Source organism: Podarcis vaucheri (assembly GCF_965113315.1).
Source record: "Podarcis vaucheri genome assembly, chromosome: 1".
NCBI lineage: Eukaryota > Metazoa > Chordata > Lepidosauria > Squamata > Lacertidae > Podarcis > Podarcis vaucheri.
In genome coordinates, this window is record NC_138759.1 from 59,604,928 (window position 1) to 59,627,181 (window position 22,254).

Consider the following 22,254-nt stretch of genomic DNA (forward strand, 5'->3'; position numbering starts at 1 on the left):
TTGCTCTAAAGGAGCCAGTGTTATCAAAAGACAACACTTCGGGGCCTGTCCTCACAGGAAGGGCATCGTGAGTAATCAACAGTGCTTTAACCCAATTGGCTGCAAGACCCTTTGTATGGCTGGCAGAGTGTTTAGTGGAAAACATCTGACTGCCATTATTTTGTAAAATGCCTGGAGAATATAAATTTAATAAATAACGCCACTACCATGGATGTAAAAATGTGGGTTTTGTTCTTTAACTCAAATCATGTGCACATAATAATTTGTACCCAAATGCAGGTACGTTCGCTTCTGCCTCTTAGTCAAGACTTCTTCCCACCCCTCATGCTAAAATATATTACTATTTTTCTGAATATAAGAATTCACAAAGCAAGTAAAAAGGAGGTGATTGCACAGAGATATTTAATAGCTGCTTGCTTATAAAATGCAATAAATCCTGAGCAGGTGTGAAAGAATAACAGATCTGGTTCTAATCAGGATATGATAACACCTTGCTTCAGATTATCAGTCTTAGCGGCTTCAAACAGAAAGATACACCATATACAACAGAGCTCTGTGGAATTCATCATTAACTTCCGAGACCCTCCAGAAAGGAGTGGACCTAGTTCTCAGCTGCTCAACAGAACACGGTAACCAACCATGTTAAAAGCTGCTGGAAGGTCCAGTGGGATCAACCAGCTAGTTGTGACCCTTGTTAGCACATACACAATATGTTGAAGTCAATCATGGTGTTACAAATGCAGTCTGTATGTAAGTGGAGAATGTGACAAATGGAATGGGGAGGTTGGAGTGATTGGATCTGTAGTAAAGTCACCAGGATATTTTTAAAACACAAAAGGGCATTCTCCTGCCTGCCTAATAAAAGTGAGACATACGATATTTCAGTGGATATTATTATTATTATTATTATTATTATTATTATTAGTCCTATGGGTAGGCTAATTTAGTTTGGCAAGCTGACACAGTGAGAAGGATTACATCAGGCCCCATTAGTAACCAGGTATTAGCTAAACAATTGTACATACCTGTTTGGAATAAATCCTCTCCCAAAACATAGGTCCTTAACTATTGGAGGAGGGAGCAGTGGCTTCAGTGCCTGAACTCTTTTCTGGGTTGTGGATCTGAAAATAAATGTGCTCTTTGTGAATCATTCTGGAGTTTGGCAAAATGAGGTAAATGCGTAATAAAGTAATCCTCAAAGAAATACTGGAAAACCAAAATCAGTTCATTTCTCATGAAAGCAGATTGATACCACATTTAGATTAAAAATAATCAAAGCTATTAAACACTCGCCCCCTTATTTCCAAATAAGAGATTGTTATTCAGCCCAAAACCATTTTTGCTTTCATTATGACAGTAAAGGCTCCTGAAGGTAACTGACACTGAGGACTGAAAATGGTGTCTTAACATTTTGTACATGGGACTATTCCACAGTATTGAAACATACTGAACTTGTTTCTTTTATCAGCATTTGTTGCTTGGATTATTGTTGTTATATTAGTGTAACCAGAAGTACTCTACGTACCTTCTCAAATGTGATAGCAAAATATTAAAGATTGTGTTTTCTTCTATCAATCTGTAGCAATGTACCTAACAGAGTGGTAGCACAGAATACTAATTAGGTATTTGATAAACACTATAATTAGCATATCATGTAATGATAGTATGAGGCCATGGGGTTTTTGATATGGGAAATTCCTAATGAATAGCAGGAATTCTCAAGTTGGAGCAAGAATATTTACAGCGATAGTATCTTTTGGCTTTGGCTGTCAGTAAGTTTGATATCAGAATGTACCTTTCCCAAGACAGCACGAGGGACAACCTTCTGAAATCCCTTTTCTTGGGAAAGGACCTTATGAAAGACATTGCAAAACCATTGGTTCCCCCACTTTGATTTTTCTAACTTTCCCTCTAAGAGCTCCCAGGCAAGCAACAAGTCAAAACTAACAAACACCCACCTGGTGTTTTTGTGTTGATCAAACTTTCCTGGGGCTCCCCCTCCCATGCCAGTTTGAAAGCAAAATATGCAACACAGTCAAACAAATATATTAAGCTCAGATTAAGTCAACAAGGCGAAGTGTTTCTAAAAAGAAGAGCACACATTCAGCCACTTTTAGCCATACACCTGTGCAGACGGTGCACAGAGATTGGGGGTGTACTTAGCTGTGGGGAATATTATGTTACATTCTCCTGATTATAATGCTGGTGCTTTTGTTCTGTTTTCTAACATGCCTTTTGCACTGCAGTACCTGCTGCTTGGGGTGGCCTATCCCTTTTCGCCACCTGAGGTGAAACAGGAAGTTGCTGCCTCTTCCCTCCCACCAAAGCCGGGGTCCTGCTGCCACCACATCTCCTCACTTGCACCAAATCCCATTTGTATGAAGTAAATGTCTGTTTACTCTCATCCATTTGGCTGCAGTTGACTGAAGCTGCATTTCCTTGACTGGTTGAATCGTCATCTCCACACACTACCTTCAAGACAAACATTGTTCTTTCTACCCTTTTACCCTCATGATGACTATCCTGTGAGGTACCGTATTTTTTGCTCTATAAGACTTGCATTTTCCCTCCTAAAAAGTAAGGGGAAATGTGTGTGTGTCTTATGGAGCGAATGCAGGCTGCGCAGCTATCCCAGAAGCCAGAACAGCAAGAGGGATCTCTGCTTTCACTGCGCAGCGATCCCTCTTGCTGTTCTGGCTTCTGAGATTCAGAATATTTATTTTCTTGTTTTCCTCCTCCAAAAACTAGGTGCATCTTGTGGTTTGGTGTGTCTTATAGAGCAAAAAATACAGTAGTTAGGTTGAAAGATAGTGTCTGGCCCAGTGTCACTCAATGAGCTCCATGACTGAATGGGGATTTGAACCTAGATCTTCCATAATAATAAAGGAGGCAAGCTAGCCTCCTTAAGGGATCCCATGGAGTAGACTCTAGTGAGCAAAAATAAGTTTTCCTATATACTAATGGTGAAATGATTCTCAAAGAGGGAGGTATTAGACTTGGAAGAAATCCCAAAGTTTCAAAAAATATTCAGGGCAGGGTACCTAATGGGGAAATGCCCCAAACAGCTTAATAAAGACAGAGCAGGCTCAGTAGGCATAGAATCCTGACTGACTTGGGAGGGGTTGCGGGAACAGGAAAGAGAGAGAGAGAGAGTGATGGAAATGGAATGGAATGGAAGAAAGGATGTCTGGTTGGCCAGAAAACTGAATAGCAGCATTCCATGCTGCAACATTTTGTTGCAGGTCTCACTTGTAATGATTTCCTAATATAACTTTCTTTGAGCATCAATACAACAAAATAAATATGCACACAAAACTCCTAAACCAATTCAGTTAGTGCATTTGCTTATGCTCCTACACATTCTGTACATGATACCACAGACTTTTCTTAATAGGAAGGGCTATAAAGGCTTCCTGTTCCGACTTTGCCTAGCTCTCATTCATGGTGTGTTTAGTTTCCTGACTCTGACCCCGACTTGACTCTTGGCTTACAGCTTCTGGCTCTCACTTGGTGACTGCCTGCAGTTCAGCTCTGATACTTCCAGACAGCAATTAAAGACAGTAGCTTTCTTTGGAGACAAGATTTGACAACCTTATTAACCACAATGCACTGGGGCCCCAGAACACTGTTAGAGCTGGACTGGGACCTCCACAGTCTGAGACCTTGTTTACACACCCATGTTCACAACTCAAAAACAGCATCAAGTGACAACCTGTGTGAAAGTGCCATCACTGCTCAGACACCATAGATAATGGCCTCAAACACAAGGGGTGGGCCTGAACTAAGAAGAGTTTCCTGAGCTCAAATGTAACAGAGAACTTTGGTTAGCTTAAAAATGGAAGCATGTGTTTCTGGTGACCATATTAGAGGAAGAGAGGAGGCTGCAAGCTTGAGGCTTGTGCAAATTCATTCACATAATGCTAAACCATAATTTAGTGCTATGTCTGGACCAGCCCAGAGCTTCCTGAGAGAGATGCTACTGTGATGGTGTTCACTGAATTCTTCACTGGGATGTTTATGTAACACTTTTTGTTTCCTAAATTAGTGTCTCCTCAAGGACAGTTGTGAGAAAAAAGCTGGACTAGGTCCAAGTATTGAGTCTGAGGCTATCTGCATGGCTTTGCCTTAACTCACACAAGTGTCTGTGCTGCAGTGCACGGACTGTGGAAGGACCATGTGGACAGCGTCTGTCTCTTGAAAGAACCCTTGTGTGCTTCTACCCTGAAATCTCCTGATGTACCAAGTTTCAGGGCCAGTTTCCGCATGCATGAACTTCACTTAATCTATCATCACTCGATTACTCAGCTCCTGGGCCTGCTGCTTGAAATGGTGCCACCAAAAGATAATCGTCAGTTCAACATAACACAGCAGAATGTACTGAAAGAACTGGCTGGTTCCCACCATGGACTTTTGTGCTCGCATTTCACAGAATCGGGCCCTTTAACAGCTGGCCAAACTTTGTTATGATGAATACTCCGAGCTCTAATTGTTTGGTGAAAAATATTGCTCAGTGGCTATATAAACAATTTTAATTGGCTCAGGAGCCCCAAAATGTGCTTTTTTTGTTTGGCTGCCAAGCTGGCTTTCTCGCCTGCTAATTATGCTGAGCTCTAGCTTTTAGCAAAAACAGGAAATAAAGCATCCATTACTCAAATGACAACTTCTCACCCTGCCGGCATTTCAACATCCATTGTGTAATTTCCTACTCCTGAGCCCAGTTAAGAGCTAAACACATTTTAAAAACAAGTCGCCCCTTTTTGCAAGGGCCAGTGCTACAGTTTATGCTACCCATTAGTAGACTGCAGTGCTTGCAATTCTAGAAGCACTCAAAAGAGGTTAGCCGCACACCCAGCATGCATCCGTGTGAGAGAAGTCATTATCTCCCAGCTCCTGCTGCCTACCTATTTTCAATAAATAAGCCCACCACAGGATTTGTATCAGCCTTCAGGCAAGACAACAGGTAAAACTTCCCTGTGGGATTGCTAGTCATTGTCCTTCAGGGATAACCTCTTTCTCTGCCGCTCAACAAAGGGTCATTGTGGAGCGTCAGCTGCCCTCAATACACTCTCCCACCCCACCCCCAATAGATTCAGTAGATTTGCTCAGCTTTATCTAGCAGCAAAGAAATAGATTATTGACTGTTTTACACAGATATAATTGGACAATTGTTCTCGTGGGAAGTCTCTGCTTTTGAAGTGAGAACTTGAAGACCAAGAAGGAAGGAAGCTGTGACCTCTCTGAGGCAGAGAGGCGCTTGGGGACTTCACACAGAAAGACTTCGCCTTTCCCTGGCATAGTAATGGTAGTTTGCTAGAAAGAGAAAAAGAGAAGATCGGCTAAGCCCATTCCCTGGACGTGTGCTGGCACAGACATCTGCATTATTGAAACCTATGTGCAGGTGCAGGCATAGACATCCAGAGAGCAGGGCCAACAGTTCTGCCTGCTCCATTCCCTGGTAGACATGAGGGACCCCTTCATGGCTCAACACATGTTCCCATTTTCAAACACTGACAGCTGGCTTGGTGGAGCTCCATAGTCGATTTTTTTACCACTTTGAAGACAAAACAGATACTGTAATCAGTTTGCTAAGTAGATACACAGTTCTCACTTTTGCTTTCACTTTTGTGGACAAGGCGGCAGTGTGAAGGCAAAGTCTTGAGAAGCCCCGTGCAGTCTCTCTTCCTCTTTCCTCTGCACACATTCACACAGAACAGCAGTCCCTGCTCTGTACTGCAGGCTTTGTGCTTGCAGCATAGCTATCTGCCTCTTGAGTCTCATTGCGCACACACCCAAAAAACCAAATGTGTCTACAAGGGATATCATACTGTAGGGATTTGTGGGAGTATCCCACAAAGGATAAGATGCGTTTGGGACACTCTTCGCTTGATTGTGTGTGGGGAAAACCTTTTATTAAGGCGGAGTCCGTTCATGTTCTGTCCATGAAGATTTGGATAAGCTGTGCTCTGAGGGAAAGAGATAGTTCCAGCTTCTGATTCAGTGTGGCTGATGAGCTGAGCAAAAGCCTTACACATCCTTTCCCCGTAGTCTTTTATTTTTAAACACAGCAATTTATGCTCCTTCGCCATTTTTAGTTACAATTTCATAATGGGGTGAGAATATTCCTTCAGAAGAAAAAGCATACGCTATCCAGCAGTAGAAAACACAGAAAGCACAGAGAATAATGTAATTGTTCAGATCCAGAAAGAAGTAATAAAATTCATTTTTTTTAAAAAAAAATCTGTGTTCAGTTTTTTCTCAACATACGTTAGCAAAGAGAACTACAACCATTTCATATATGCCTGCTTTGTAGTAAGTCCCACTGATATCAATGGTGGTGGTGTTATTTCCAGGTAAGTGTGTCTAGATCTGCAGCCTACAGTATATCACAGAGTGAACGTTCTTGGTCAGGTCTCCCCTCTAACCAATGTGAAGTATTTAGAATTTCCTGGAAGGTGACCAAGAACAGAACAACACCTTACATATGTGCACTGCAAACATATGCAAAATAGCAACCAGGTCCCTGTTTTTCCCCTCCATGGATCTGGGAAGAGTAAACACTTAAGTTTTATTCTATATCCTTTCCTGCCGAAACGCTCTAAGCCAGCCTGACCTTTCCCCAATGGATCATGTGCAACCATCTTCAGAATTGCCTCCCTCTTTTTGTACGGCAGTGGTAACAATGGTAGGCTACAAGCCAGGTCTGGCTAATTGTTTATTGCTGCCTGGCCCACTGACCATAGAATCCTGCTACGTAACCTAGCAACATAGCTAAAACCCTTGAGTATATTTTTATGCTGCTTTTACTGTTGTTTTTATCTCTGTGTTGTTGTATATTGTTTTTCGACACTGTTGTCGGCTACCCTGAAAACACAATGTGCTTGAGGGCTGATCAGAGAAAGGGGATAACTTGAGGAGCCACCTAGAAAGATGGACCTAGGAGCCAGTGTGGTGTAGTGGTTAGAGTGATGGACTAAGACCTGGGAGGCCAGGCTTCCAATCCCCATGCAGCCATGGGGTGGCATTGGGCCTGGCACTGTCTCTGAGCTTAACCCACTTCACAGGGTTGTTCTAAGGACAAAATGGGGATAGAGAGAAGCACGTATGCCACCTCGAGCTCCTTGGGAAATAAATGTAATCAATAAATAAAAATAAGATAGAAGATAGCCGTTTGGGCACTTTTCTGGGAAAAGACTTGGCCTACCACACCAGCTAGGTACTTAACACACAGCTTTTGCCCAAATAAACTTACCAACCCCTATAAATTCTTAGAGTGGTTACTGATTTCTCATTTCCTCTCATTCTTAATATGCTACATTCCCTCATCTTGACTCATTGTCCTGCCTGGACTGGTATGCACAGCACTCTTGCAGTTCCCTACTACCTTATATATTCTGCCTCTATATATGTAAGTTTCTTGGACCAAAGCCATTCTGTACCTGTCTACTTAGAATTATGCTTCACTGAATTCAATGGAAATTCATCCCACATGACTAGAATTGCAGGCAAAATGATCCTGGGTTGTTTCCTTATACTGAAATGCTCTGAGACAGAGTAAAACACTATTTGAGCATTACCTTAAAGGCACTTATTCAAGACAGTTAAATGTTGAGCAGATGCAAAGCACATATTTACAAGATTTTTTTCTATAAGATGAATGCTGAAATTCTTTTTTGGCACTTCTCATATGCCAAAACTTTGCAATAATAACTATTGGTGAAATGACACTTATAATGATGTTAATGTACTCTGAATATAGCTGTGGAGACAAATGCGAAAACAGGGAACAAATGAGAAAGCATTCACTGGACCAGTTACACAGGATTCAGAGAAAGCACTCTTGTCTTTTTCAGGGCATATCTACACTGCAAACGTATTGGTTTCAAAACCATTGTTTCTCCCAAAAAAACATGGGATATAGCTGTTTGGTGGGGCCAACCAAAATTCTCTAACAAGGTTTTTTTGCTATGTTCACCAAAACAAAGCCAATGATGAGTACAGGCTACACATTAGGGCAAATAAAGGTGCCCTTTGAATTGTCCATAAAAGCACTGGATTCATAGGTTTCCATAGGCAATTTGCTCAGCTTATTGATTCTCTGCTGTTTAAATTAAAGTTTGATGTCCTGGAACAGGCTATTTGGCACAAAGAACTAATAGGATGGAAAAGCACATATGTTGCCACAATGGAAACATTAACCTGCACACAGAGCAACAAACTGCATTGCTAAATGAGCTGCATATGCAGTTTAAACCTCCAAATATTTTTAGAAATTTGCTGCAGGATGTGATGATGATCAACAACACAGATGACTTCAAAAGGGGGTTATATTTATTTTTTAGGTTTCCTGCCCGGCCTTCATGACAGGGTCCCAGGGCAGATTACAACAACAGGGCACAATTATTAAATAAAAAGATAAAACTATTGCAATTATGAAAACAAATAAAAACTTCCCGAATGGAACAGAAGAGGACACATTCAAGAAAAGAGGTGCGTCTCCCAAAACAATATACCCCAACCGTCAAAGGGAAGGGCAAAGAGCAGCGTCCTCAGTGCTTTGTGAAAGCTGTACAGCAAAGATGGCAGAAGCACTGCTGTGGGCAGAGAGTTCCACAGAGAAAAAAACCCCCTCCAGGCTGCCTTTCCTCACACTTCTGAGGATGTCAGAACTACCAAGAGAGGCCCCTCTGCAGATCTCAGCACCTAAGAAGGTCAATAGAGATGGAGCACAGCCTTCTAGATATTATTGACCTAAGTTGTTCAATATTTTAAATGGCAAAGTTACTGAGCACCTTGAATCGGGCCTGCAAATGAACTGCCAACCAGTGCAGCTGTTTTAAAACAGGGTGTATTTGACTTAACCCGGTCAGTAATTTGGCCATTGCATTTTTTGATCTGTTGAGGTTTCTAAATTGTCTTCAGTCTGGAGGTCACCAGACCATAGAGTACATTGGCCATGTGATCACTGTAAAAGGGGTGGCAGCCTGCAGCCCGAAGCAGGGGGCCAGCTGCGGAGCCCGCCCCCTGCTTCGGGCAGATGTCGGCAAGCCTCGCGTGCCCTGCAGGAGGTCCCGCTGGGCGCGCAAGGCTTGGGGCGGCAGCCTGTTCTGGGGGCTGGGGTCGGGGGAAGCTCAGGCTTCCCCCGCGCCAGCCCCCGCACCTGGGGGGGAAAAATAAAATTTCCCCCTTTATTTCCCCCCCCCAAAAAAAAAACTAGGTGCGTCCTATGGGGCGAAAAATATGGTATATTCAGGACCAGGGGTGTTGTCTGCTAAGCATCAGTCATTGAGGAACAACAGCAGAAGGGCTATGGCCTTCAAGTCCTGCTTCTGGACTTCCCAGAAGGATCTGGTTGGTCACTAGGAGTTACTCTGCTAGACATGATAAGCCCTGCTTATGTTCCTCTTAGTTAAAAAAAAAATGCAAGTAGAAGAAGAGGGAGAAAGGTCGCATTCTCCTATCCCTGAAATAATAAAATCTCTTGTGGCACCTTAAAGACTAGCAAATTTATTGCAGTGTAAACTTTAGTATCTGTTGAAGTTGGTTCTAGTCTATGAAAGCTTGTACTACAATAAATCTGTGAAGACAAGATTCTATAAGTCTCTTTGTTGTTCATGCCGTGACAGTAAAAACCCACTTACTGCTCTGGAAGTTCTAATCCTGAAATGATAGTAACTACATTCTAAATGTTCTCCAATGACGTATCAATGAAAAATATCCCCTCTTGCCCCAAATCTGGAAAGGTATAGCCCAGAATTCAAACTTGCCATCTCAGTTGGGATTCTGTCCAACCTAAGCATGTGACAATTCACACAGTTGTCAATAATTCTAGAGGATAAGAACAAACCAGTTCAGGTGTAATGACAGGCTATGGTTTGTTTTGAACAAAGAAGCAAGGAAGTAAACGAGAGCCATCAAAAGGTGTGAGCTTATTTGAACAGAAGATTTCCTCATGAAACATCAAACCATGATTTAATGTTATATCCCCCCATATGTATACTCTAATATGTAATCCTAGGGCACACCCCCACCTACTCTGTCTTTTAAGCCACTTTAATATGCTGTATGTTATATACAGTGCACTTAAGAGATTTACTAAATCTTACTGGAGGATTTGAGACAATCTAGAAACTCATGAAATCTCCTTCTCATATGATTGTATCAGCACATTATGAGAGTGGAAGCAAAAACCATATAAAAATGAGACAGAATACTTTTAAGAAAAAGAACAAAAAGGAAATAGAGACATAAAAATGTGAAAAGGCAGGATCCATTATTAATTTTGTAAAGTTTTTGAACGAGAGAAAAATTGACCCTGAGAATGAATAGAGATTTAATTTCAAAACTGGCTTCATTTACTGATGAATAGAAAATAGCTCAGAAGTAATGGGAAATCCAGATACTGAAAGTCCTCGATTTGGGGCTAGCTACTAGTTCACCAAGTACGCTGGAAAATAAATTAGTCTGGAGAACAATGGATATGATGACATGGAAATGTGGTAGGGAATATTAAGCAAATAGTAGTGTTGAGTATATGCATATAGTTTAAGAGACTGCTGTTTGAATAGCTTGAAACAAAACAGTGAATCTCAGCATTTTTAAAAAATATATATTATTTTTTGTATTTCAGATAATGCAGTAATTTAAAAAAGCACACAGGGTCAGAGGAAGCTGTCTTATACTAAGGGCTGTCTACACTGAGTGGCAGCAATTCTCCAGGGTTTTGGGCAGGGTTCTCTCCCAGCCTTACCTGCAGATGCTGGCAACCTGGGACTGTTTGCATGCAAAACAGATGCTCAATTGCTTAACCAGTGGATTCTCCAACAACACAGCTTCTCTTCCTTTGCCTAGCACATCTTTCTTTCCATAAATCTCATCATGTCTGATGTATGAAAATGTTAGGGATCTTAGTGCTCATATATGGACCGTTTTTTGAGATACTGAAGGCATCATGAAATCGGTAGGAACAAATGGCTCCCACGGCTTGTGAAAAAGGCAATACAGTGGTACCTCAGGTTAAGTACTTAATTCGATCCGGAGGTCCGTACTTAACCTGAAACTGTTCTTAACCTGAAGCACCACTTTAGCTAATAGGGCCTCCTCCTGCTGCCGCACCGCCGGAGCCCGATTTCTGTTCTTATCCGGAAGCAAAGTTCTTAACCTGAAGCACTATTTCTGGGTTAGTGGAGTCTGTAACCTGAAGCGTATGTAACCTGAAGCGTATGTAACCCGAGGTACCACTGTACCAAGATCAGTAGAGATGATAAGACACTTTTATGCACGGGAGCCAATCTAAGTCATTGGTGCTCCAAGTATAAAAGATAGCTGGGAAACTGTGGCATTCCTAGACAGGGTCTATGAAACTGGCTAGGCATGGCATCTGGCTGTTACTCCGGCCTGCTGCTCCTCTGCTGTGCTGTTTAGTGCTCATTCCATGGCACAGGGAGATACAGAATTTCAAACAGAGTTCAAGGACAATGTGGTGGGCTTGTTAGAGTGTTAGATCATAAAGACTTGCATTCAAATTCCCTCTTGCCCTTGAAGAACCATTGGGAACTTTGGGCCAATCATTCTCTCTACATAGCCCACCTCAGAGGGCTGCTGGAGGGGGAAATATATAATAAAATACAGTAGTACTCACTGAGTCTCTACTTTTTCAGACACTGCTTTGAACTTTCGGCATCCTGCCAAAAATGTTGGTCACTATTCTTTTATGGCTTTTCAACCTGCTGCTATTTTAGTATTGAAATAACATTGCCGCTTAAACTTACTTTCACTTCACAATCACTATGAAGCTTAACATTAGAGAAGATTGGTTTTTTTAAAAAATGTTGCTCATAATTTTATGGGTTCTGGTTGGAAGGGCTATCCGGGAACCCACGACATCAGGATCAATGCTAGCGAAAAAGGAATCATGATCCTATGTTCAGCCAGGAGCACAAGCAACCACGCAACAACAGCCGCAAAACAAAAGCCAGCATTGCTAGGCATGCTTACAGTGTTTCTGGCAACTCGCCTGCCGCCAACTAATCACAGCACTGTGCACAAATGAAAGCTCTGCATTAGTATGAATACACCAATCAATACATGGTGATGGCTGAATGACTCTGTGGCATCACCAGCCAAGTACACTAGCACATGCTCACACAATGTTGTCCTCATTGCTGTCTGCAAGGAGAGTAATAATTGGCTATAGGGCTTTCTAAGGCCACAAACCTAGACAACCTTTAAGCAGCTAAGGGGAAGCAAAGGAAGAATGAAAATCTGCTAACACCAGAGATTCCTAAGGAAAAAGAAGGATGTTTTTATACGCTGCAACAGCAGCAAGAATACTGGTGGCCAAAAAATGGAAAGGTGAAATGATACCATCGAAAGAGGAATGGCAGGAGAAACTGTTTGAACATATTGAACTAGCAAAAATGACAGAGATCATTAGAAGACAGCCAACCCAAAGGTATAAAAAAGAATGGGGAATTTATAAAGAATATTTAATTAAACATTGTCACAAGTAAAAACCCTGACATGCTTTGACTAAACTCTGCAATATGTAAGTTAGATAAAGAATACATGAAACAGATTAAAGAAAGAAAGGGAGATAAGGAACATTGAAGCAGTGATAATAAAAGGGGGAGGGGAGATGAACCCTCAGTGAGGAGGTTGGAAGTCATATGGAGAATTTAATTAATTAATTAATTAATTAAAGCAATTGTAAAATTAAGTAATTTTTTCTTTTTTCTTTTTTTTTTGGAATTTAAGGCTCATTTGGTAATTTTTTATTTTTATTTTCTGTATCTCAGTTGGAATATATAATTTTTACCATGTAAGAAAATCAATAAAAGCATTACACGGGGGGCGGGGGGGGGGAGAGAAAAAGAAAAGAAAATCTGCTAACACCATAGCCCAATGAAAATGAAGCATGTGGAGAGAACTCAACAGCTCCTCAAGAAAAGGATCCAGGTCTCTTCCAAATATTCCTAGTAATTCTACCCAATTTATTGGTTTGTAAACTGTGTCCAGGTACTGTAACATTACCATATTTATAAAGATGTGTTGACCCTTGGTCTGGTTTTTCTGCAGTTTGATAGTTGGCACTCCTGTGGTCTTTCACTGCATAAAGGCTGCCACCAAATGCCTATGCTTACCTCTCGGCCAATATGAGGGTCTTTCCTCCAACCATAAACTTAGGGGAAGTCTGTACATTTTTTACCATCGCCTTCTGCTTCAGCTTTGTAGACACAGCCCTAGAGAAATGGAAAAGCATCAAGTAAGTTTGAGATGTGCAGATAAATACTAGCTTGTGGTCATGATGATGCAGAAAGCCTATCTGGGCTAGTAGTAGGCTATCTGAATGCATACCCGTAAAAGAGCAGCATAAAAAAGCAAGAAACAAAACAACAACAACACAGAAAGGACATGTGTTGTGAGAACACTGCTTTTAAAATGTCCAGGAAACCCTGCTCCGTCTCATACTGCAACTGTGGATCAGCTCCCAACAGTGGCCATTGTCCACACTATATGGAAGTGAGAGCTGGACCATAAAGAAGGCTGATCGCCGAAGAATTGATGCTTTTGAATTATGGTGCTGGAGGAGACTCTTGAGAGTCCCATGGACTGCAAGAAGATCAAACCTCTCCATTCTTAAGGAAATCAGCCCTGAGTGCTCACTGGAAGGGCAGATCGTGAAGCTGAGGCTCCAATACTTTGGCCACCTCATGAGAAGAGAAGACTCCCTGGAAAAGACCCTGATGTTGGGAAAGATGGAGGGCACAAGGAGAAGGGGACGGCAGAGAACGAGATGGTTGGACAGTGTTCTTGAAGCTCCAAACATGAGCCTGACCAAACTGCAGGAGGCAGTGGAAGACAGGAGTGCCTGGCGTGCTCTGGTCCATGGGGTCACAAAGAGTCGGACACGACTAAACGACTAAACAACAACAAGACATAGCAGACGGACACAGCGATTCTTCAAACAGCTCTTGTTTATTCACAGACCAGAACAGAACTGAACAGCAAACAGCTCAGCCAGCCTGCTTTTATAGGCAGCCGGCAGTCAACATTGTAGCAACAGCAACCCAGGGTTTCCCACCTAAAGTAACTGAGGTGGACCTGAGTGAAAACTACATACACGATACTGCAGGTGGCTAGCATGAGAACTTCAATACATAACACACACACTGAGAGCAGAAACACCTGGATTTGGGTAAACTGTTATTACTCATCCTGAGCCCCTGGGTGAGTTTTAAAGCTAACTAAATATCAGGCACTGTCAGGTTCACACCTTGACCCACAGGACTGTCAGGAGGAGTCTTGGCTACAGCAGTGTCCAGCTATAGCAGTGAATCATAACAAACGTAAGCCATGATGATGAAGAATTAATTGGATATCCCACCCTTCCTCCCCAGGGCAGCAAACATGAAAAGTTAATACAATTACAAAAGAAAAGAAAAGAACTATTGTTAAGCATATCCTCAAAGCTAATAATTTCAAAACTAATAATAACTGCAAGGAGCAGCAACTTCCAGCCATCAAATGCCTGAATAAAATGAATGTTTTTAAATGCCTTGTCAATCTTAATAATGAGGGAGACAGATGTGCACCTCTCTTCCCACTAGCTACTGATTGTCTTCTACTCCTACAGGACTACATTTACTGCCACATCTTTTTAAGCTAGGTGGTGGCACTGAGCCTTTTCTTTTCCTCAACATTAACAAATAACTGGAATTTATATGTACAGTACATTTATCTGTGTATGCCGGATACGAGAGAAGAATTGAGTCTCCTGAATTATTTGCGCTTTCCTGAGACTTTGTGAAGACAAATGTAGTGTTTAGAGAACTTCCACAGCAGGTCCTTCACCCTTGGTTTGTGTTTACCTCAGGTGTTTACCTCAGGGTCAGGACCTACACAACAAACATAAAATAGTAGGAGCTAAAATGCTGAATCAATGCACAGCCTTGCCTTGTGAGACAGGCAAAAAAAGAGACACAGGGAGATAGAAGAGAAATGAGAAGGGAGGCGGCTAACATTTACGGTATTTAAAAGTTGCAGAACTGCACCATGTATTTGGCCAGAGGAGGTGAGCTGGTGATCTTACACACACTATAGACTCTCCATAACTGGATTTCTCCCAACTCAAGTTCCACTATGTTGAAAATACCATGTGCAGGAACAGGGAAAAGGTATATTCATAAAACAGTAAAAACACCTCTGTCCTTCCAAAACCTTTACATCAATCTTCACCCTACTGTTTGGTCCTGGATCTACAAGGGAACAAACACCTTGATAGAGAGCTCTGAAACATTCATTTACTCCAGCTTAACTCTACAATGCCGGGATCTGTGGCAGAAGCACTGCTTGAAGAATGTCCTCACATACTGTGTCCCCCAGTAGAGCCTTAATCGGAACATATGAACTAATCTGAATAAACGAGTGAAGCAAATTTCACCTTAAACCTATCCGTATGAGATTTCAGAACTCTCAGAGCTTATTAAAGCTAGGTAGGGAGGTAAATATTGGCACTGATGGGATATACATTAGAAAATCTTCCTCATTATCCAAGAGTCATGCCTGGGCAAACTGCCTGCTATTGCTAAGTTTAATAAGGCAAGGGTGTTTTTTTCCAGGAGGAAAAAAAAGGCAAATTAACTGTGCAGGGGTTACTCCATGTCAGTGTCAATCAGATTGTGATATTTTATTTCCTGTGCAAGTGTGACTTCCAACTACTGTATGCAAAGAGCAGAGGTACAGATCTGCATTTTGCAGAACATATGAACCTACCATCTTCTAAGTCAACTGATCCATCTTGCCGGGGAATGTCTAGTTCTCTGGGGTCTGAGAAATCTGTTCTGCAATTATTTTAACTGGAGATGTCAAATCCCAGAACAGGTTTAGGGGTTGCGGGGTGGGGTGGGGGAGTTCCATTGCACAAGTGCACCTCATTCCCTGTTTTAACTAACAGTTGAGACTGAAATCTGAAATTTAGGCAAAAGTTCTAATCTATTCACTCCCAAAGGACCCCCTTTGTACTGATCAGCTCTGCATTTATAAAACGTTTGTATTAACTCCCCTACTCCGGAAGCACTTTTCACAGTTACAGACAATTGGATTCTGACTATTTACTAAATTTTTATCCAGCATTGCATACACTTTACAGTATTTAAAAACACACAATACATAATATACTAACATGCTAAGAGTGTCATATTTCAAAAAGTAAAGTTCCTGACACCTGCAAAGTTGTTGAACACCAAAAAACCTCCACCCACCCAGAGAAGCACATTTAAAAGCCTACCTTTAATCAGCTCAAGACCTTGCTGAAAAGGAATGTTTCTGCCTGGCACCTAAAAGATATGTAATGAAGGTGCCAGGCAAGCCTCCCTGGGGACAGCATTCCACAAGCGGGGAGCCACCACAGGAAAGGCCAGTTCTTGTGTTGCCACCTCCAGACCTTTCAGTGAGGAGGCACGCAAAACAGAGCCTCACATGATGATTTCAGGGGCTGGGTTGGTTCATATGGGGAAAGGGAGTCCCTGAGCTGTTTAAGAAACTAACTGGCAGCCAGCACCGTCAGGCTAGGATTGGTATTATGTGTTCAAACTGTCCCAATGAACAACCTGGCTGCTTAATTCTGCACCAGCTGAAATTTCTGAATTGCCTTCGGAGGAAGCCCCATGTATAACGTGTTGCAGTAATCTATCCTAGAGGTTACCAGAGCATAGACAACAGACGTTGGGCTATCCCTGTCCGGAAAGGGGCACAGGGAACTGTTCCAATAAGTTAGCCTTGTGACTAAACTTGTGGTTCTTTTCATATCTAGCATTGTCCTCATAAATCAAGCATCACAATGACAAGCCTCATGCCTATTGTCCTAGAAAACACTATGCAACTTAAAACCTTTTTGACTGTGGGTCAGGTCCAAGTCAAAACAAACACAAACCAGAAATCCCTATAGCCATGGTAAAGCTTTCTGCAGAGATTCATGTTTTAAAGTGTGAATGCTTATCTCCTCGAAGGTAACTGGATATATTTTCATTAAGGTGTTTGGGTACGGCAAATGCAACAGGCCCACCACGGCTTTCGGAGGACAAATTTCAGGTGGGTATTAGAGAAAAGAAAAAAAAGGCACATTCATCTCTCCAGCTTGCTGTGGTGACCAGGAAAAGCTATCACAGGAAGCCATCTGTAAAAAAAAGCCGGCCTATCAGTGTGTTGCTTACAGTTGGGGAGGGTGGTAGTGGTACAGGAAGTCAGGCATACAGGAAGTCAAGCAGAGGTGACTGATGCCTGGCCAGTTGCTTTTTTCAAACACAAGCCTCTATTCCTGTTTTGCTCTTAGCAATGCGCCCAAGTCCATTAGTGGAAGAAGAAATCAGCTGCCTATCAAAAATGTATGATTTGCTGCGGAATGCAAAGTATGTTAAGTAGGCAGACTGATGAATTGCAGATTTGGGTTTTATTTCCTCTAGGGTGTGGTTACAGGATATTCACTTAATTTGTTTAAAGTGCTTTTCTGGGAATAGGAATTCCATCTCATTAGAAGATACTGTGGGCACATCATATCAAAGAAGAAGGGGGCAGGATTATTTTTTGCAGTGAAAGAAATGGAAGGGGAAGAAAATAATTTGCTCAGAAAATATGTAGACATCAACAGCTATCTGTCTGCTGAAAACAGCAGAGCATCAGGACATTAAAAAGAGCTCTGCCAGATCAGTCCTAAGGAGCATCTAGTCCAGCATATTCATTGCTGCAGTGGCCAACTGGATGCCAAAGGGTCCTATTGCCGCTTCCCAGCCACTAGTATTCAGTATTCTACTAGCCTTTTTGGGACGTGGGTGGCGCTGTGGGTTAAACCACAGAGCCTAGGACTTGCCGATCAGAAGGTCGGTGGTTCAAATCCCCGCGACGGGGTGAGCTCCTGTTGCTCGGTCCCTGCTCCTGCCAACCTAGCAGTTCGAAAGCACGTCAAAGTGCAAGCAGATAAATAGGTACCGCTCCAGTGGGAAGGTAAACGGCGTTTCCGTGCGCTGCTCTGGTTTGCCAGAAGCGGCTTAGTCATGCTGGCCACATGACCCGGAAGCTGTACGCCGGCTCCCTCGGCCAATAAAGCAAGATGAGCGCTGCAACCCCAGAGTCGGTCACAACTGGACCTAATGGTCAGGGGTCCCTTTACCTTACTAGCCTTTTTCATGCAGGAATCATACAGAGGCTCCATGAACATAAGCAGATAGAGCACAGCAGTAGCAGTCTGCTGACCTACGTGCATTTTTTTCATATGAGATTATCATATAAAAAGGACTACTGCAACTGAACATGGAAACTCCATTTAACCATCATGACGACTAGCCATTGGCAGACCGATTGTTTCTAAGGTGAACATTGTCACCATCTTGTTTCTGTATTTAAGTCTGGGGAAGGGCAGTGACTTTTAGGAGATTTGAAAGAGGTTTATGGGAGGCTTAAGTTTCCATGATTTACACATGCATATCCTTTGTCTCGCTGTCACATCTGATGAAACAGGTTTTGGGGAAAATACAACACCCCTCCCCCCTCCTACAAAACATGCTCATCAGAGGCAAAAGTGAGAAGAGCTAGGAACAATTTTCCTTCTTTCAAACTGCATTCAGGTCTCTGTCTCCAGAAGGCAGCCTATATCCTTTTCTGGATTTCTGGGTCCCTTGCTAATGTCACTATTAGCTTCAGCACTGCGGCTAAAGGAAGGAGGTTGGTCAGAATAAAAAAGGAGGTTTTTTGCTCCTGGAATCATAGGGCCTACTCAGTGTGTTAGAGTCTACACACACACACACACATAATTTATTCTCTAGTTAAAGGCATGTAGGTGTTAATATAGTTATTTTGCCAAATATTTTACAAGAACCATGATATCCTTTCTTCTACCTCATGAGTCATATTGGTCATAAATCAGAGAATTTTGTACTCCAAAAAGAGGAAGTGTTGCAGTCTACATAACAATTTCCTTTGTATAATCTCAGCAAGATCATGAGAAATCTATTATTGTAGCACACTTGTAAACTGAAAAAAAAAATATAATCTTTTTTCATTCGTTCAGCCGGAAAGTGAAGATGAATATGGCCTGAAGAGGCAAACTGAATTCCTTTTCTACTGCCTTTATATTGTGCACCCAATTGGTCTGATGTGCTTTGGGATTGTTAGTTTGATAATCTTTGTTGAGAGAATGAAGTGGTGATTGCAGTGCAATGCTGAGATAAAGGTGCACGTCACATAAGAGTCCCTCAGCTCCCATCCCCAGAACCATTAGGAGTCCTTGGCCGCCATGAGAAATGTGTTATGCAGGATGCAAAGGGAAAAAGGGGGATATGCAATGGATGGAAAGAAAAAGAAGGATGGCAATATGCATGATGGTGGTTGCTTGATGGAAACGAATTGCTAGTTTAATGCTTTAGAGAGGTGTGTGTGTATGTGTGTGTGTGTGTGTGTGTGTAAATAAAAACACAAGTCAAGCCCTGAAGGCCTATGTAGTCCTTTATGTAGTCTCACAGTAGCCAACCAGATGCCTGGAAGAAGCCCTCAATCAGATGTGTAGTCAATTTATACAGGAATGTAAAGGCCCTTAAGTTCAAGCCCAGTTGATTTCAATTGGATTTTATGGTTCTTAATTTTGCCTGGACCAGCATGCATTTGACTAAACTGCAGGAGGCAGTGGAAGACAGGAGTGCCTAGCGTGCTCTGGTCCATGGGGTCACGGAGAGTCAGACACGACTAAACGACTAAACAACAACAACAACAATTTTGCCTGGATTATGAGCTAAACTTTCAAACAAAGAAAGGAAAGTTTCACCAAATGGCAGGTCAGTGTGGGATGGAAGAGAAATGACTTTTGTGCTTCTTCTCGGACTAGACAGTGGTTCTAGTTCTGGCTTTGTACATTGATGAAACACTATGTTATTACCATCAAGAAAATTGCAAGAATAATATGTTTGTTTAAAAATAGTGCTGACAATGGGAAGCTGAATCAGAAGTGATGTCACTGATTATATACTGTCCCAAATCCACATTCTGTCTAGCGATCTGACACAGCACCATTGGGTAAGCTATCTAGAAGAAGAATTGCACGTCCCTAGGTACATCATGGTCTGTGTCCTAGGCAAAGTGATATCCCTACAACCAAAGTAGAAACCTTGATGGGAAAATGTGTCAACATTTTGTCACTCAGTAATGATTTTACAGAATAGTCCTTGCGGCCACTGAACACCATACAACTTTCACACATACCTCTTTGTAGAAATAGGAGTGACAAAAATTGTGAAATATATTACACCAGCACAGAAATGGGGAAGGAAACAACATGTTAAATCATTTTATTTTCTAAGCTTATTCTGCTCCTTGCAGATAGAGGCTTAGAATCAGAGCTGATTACAGAGCAAGGATTTGATTAAATAAGACAGAAAGAAGAACGATCTAACAGAAAGATATCTATCCATTTCCTATTATAAGTAGAGGCTTCAATAATTCCAAGTGAAATTTATCTTTAAATCTTTTTGAGCCAAATTCTATTCTCAGCAGCATTGCCGCAAAGCCAGTGTAAATTTATTTTCTTTCTGCATTCCAGTCTTTGGTGGAGCTGACTTGATTGTAACAGAATTTGATTTTAAATGAATTAATAGCAGATGTTCTTTCTGTAAGGAAGTAGTATGTTGCTTATTTCTATTATTTGGGGTTAATCGAGGTGCATATTTACACTGTGGTCTCCTGCATGTTGACTGCATGTGCAAAAGTCCTCTAACAACAAAATCTGAATCAGTTAACTGTTAACTGTTGCAGCCCATTGGAGTGCTGGAGCTATGGAACCAATTGGGAATGTTGGGTGCTCCTTGTCAAAAGTCTGGTGTTTGGGAGGTACCTAATCAACCAGAGGTGTGGATGTTGGCTATTCAGTCAATATACTGCCTTGTCATGCTAAATTTTAAATGGCAGGAAAGAACTGTATGCCAGGATACTGCCCCAGATTTCATTATATGAGTCCAGGGATATGATCATAAAAACCAAGGAAAAATTACAATGCAAAATGCCTGTGATTTCCCAAGCTAATGGGGTTGCAAACAGATTTTTGACAATGACAACATGGAAATGAGCTCTAGATTTTTGCTAGATTCCACTAGATTCCCAGACGTGGCTTTTATGTCATGTGAAATATCACATAAAACATGAAAATTAACAGGTAAGGAAACATCAGGCAGATGGAATAAACTTCTGTCTGAATGCAGCCTTTGACTAAACCAGCAAGGAAGAGTTCATACTAGGGATAGAAATATGTGGCCTTGCAGAGATTGTTGGACAGCAACTCCCATCGCCCCTAACCATTGGCCATGCTGACTAGGGCTGATAAGAGTTGGAGTCCAGCAACATCTGGAGGGTCACAGGTTCTCCACCCCTGGCTTATTTGGTGCTCCCAACCAATCCAAAGGCTGGACTTGGAGTCAGTCTAACACATGGCGAACTTGCAATAAGAAGGAAAATTATTCAGAGCAGGACCTAGGAGTTGAGGAGGACAAGGGAGAGGGGAGAGGCAGAGAAAAAGATGGTCTGAATAAAGATACATGCTGGATGTTCTGAATAAAGATACATACATACATAATTTTATCTGTATGCAGCCTTTCCACAGTTAAAATCATGCTCAAGGCGGTTTACAACATTAAAAAATACATAACAACATATCAAAAGTAGTTATAAACAATAAAAAATACACAACCAAACTTGTGTATTTCCACATAAATCACAACAAGATCTAAAATAATGATACAAAAAACCAACAGCAACAACTCCCTCTACAACAACACCCCCCAAACAACACCCCAGCCCTGTAAGATCTCCATTATTCAAATCTATTCCTCGTGGACAGACAGGTATTTAAACCATGGCTGACTTGTTAATGTGGCAACTGTACAGAAGAGTACAGTAGATAATGAAAGGAATATGCAGCTGTGGACTTACAGGAGCCAGCACTTGAGACTCCTCCGTCAACTTTAACACCAGAAGTGCTGGCACATCATTAACCTACGACAGACCTGCACACAGTGAGAACCAGCAAACCAGACACAACCCAGGAGCCCCATAAAGTGGTTTGTCAGGTACTTGACACTCCTCTTTCCAATTTGGCAGTCCCAGGCAGGCAGTAAAAGCATGCGATGAACTGACCCACTTGTGACCCCTCTTGTGAGCCGCATTCTGCTTGGGCAGGCCTGAAGTGTGTTTTTCACCAGTCAGAATCGCTGTTTAATGCTG

The 22,254-nt window shown here is 41.9% G+C and overlaps 1 protein-coding gene across 7 annotated transcripts in view; it reads right to left on the reverse strand.

The window, feature by feature from the left end:
* LOC309534759 (uncharacterized protein) overlaps positions 1–22,254 on the reverse strand; it is a 90,612-nt gene that overhangs the window by 5,570 nt on the left and 62,788 nt on the right. For all 7 annotated transcript variants that reach the window (XM_082227102.1, XM_082227103.1, XM_082227106.1 and 4 more), the window contains 2 exons: positions 13,140–13,238; positions 1,026–1,121 (listed from right to left, as the gene is read on the reverse strand). In XM_082227102.1, the coding sequence (XP_082083228.1) occupies positions 1,026–1,121; positions 13,140–13,238 (195 nt within the window). The remainder of the gene's footprint in view (positions 1–1,025; positions 1,122–13,139; positions 13,239–22,254) is intronic.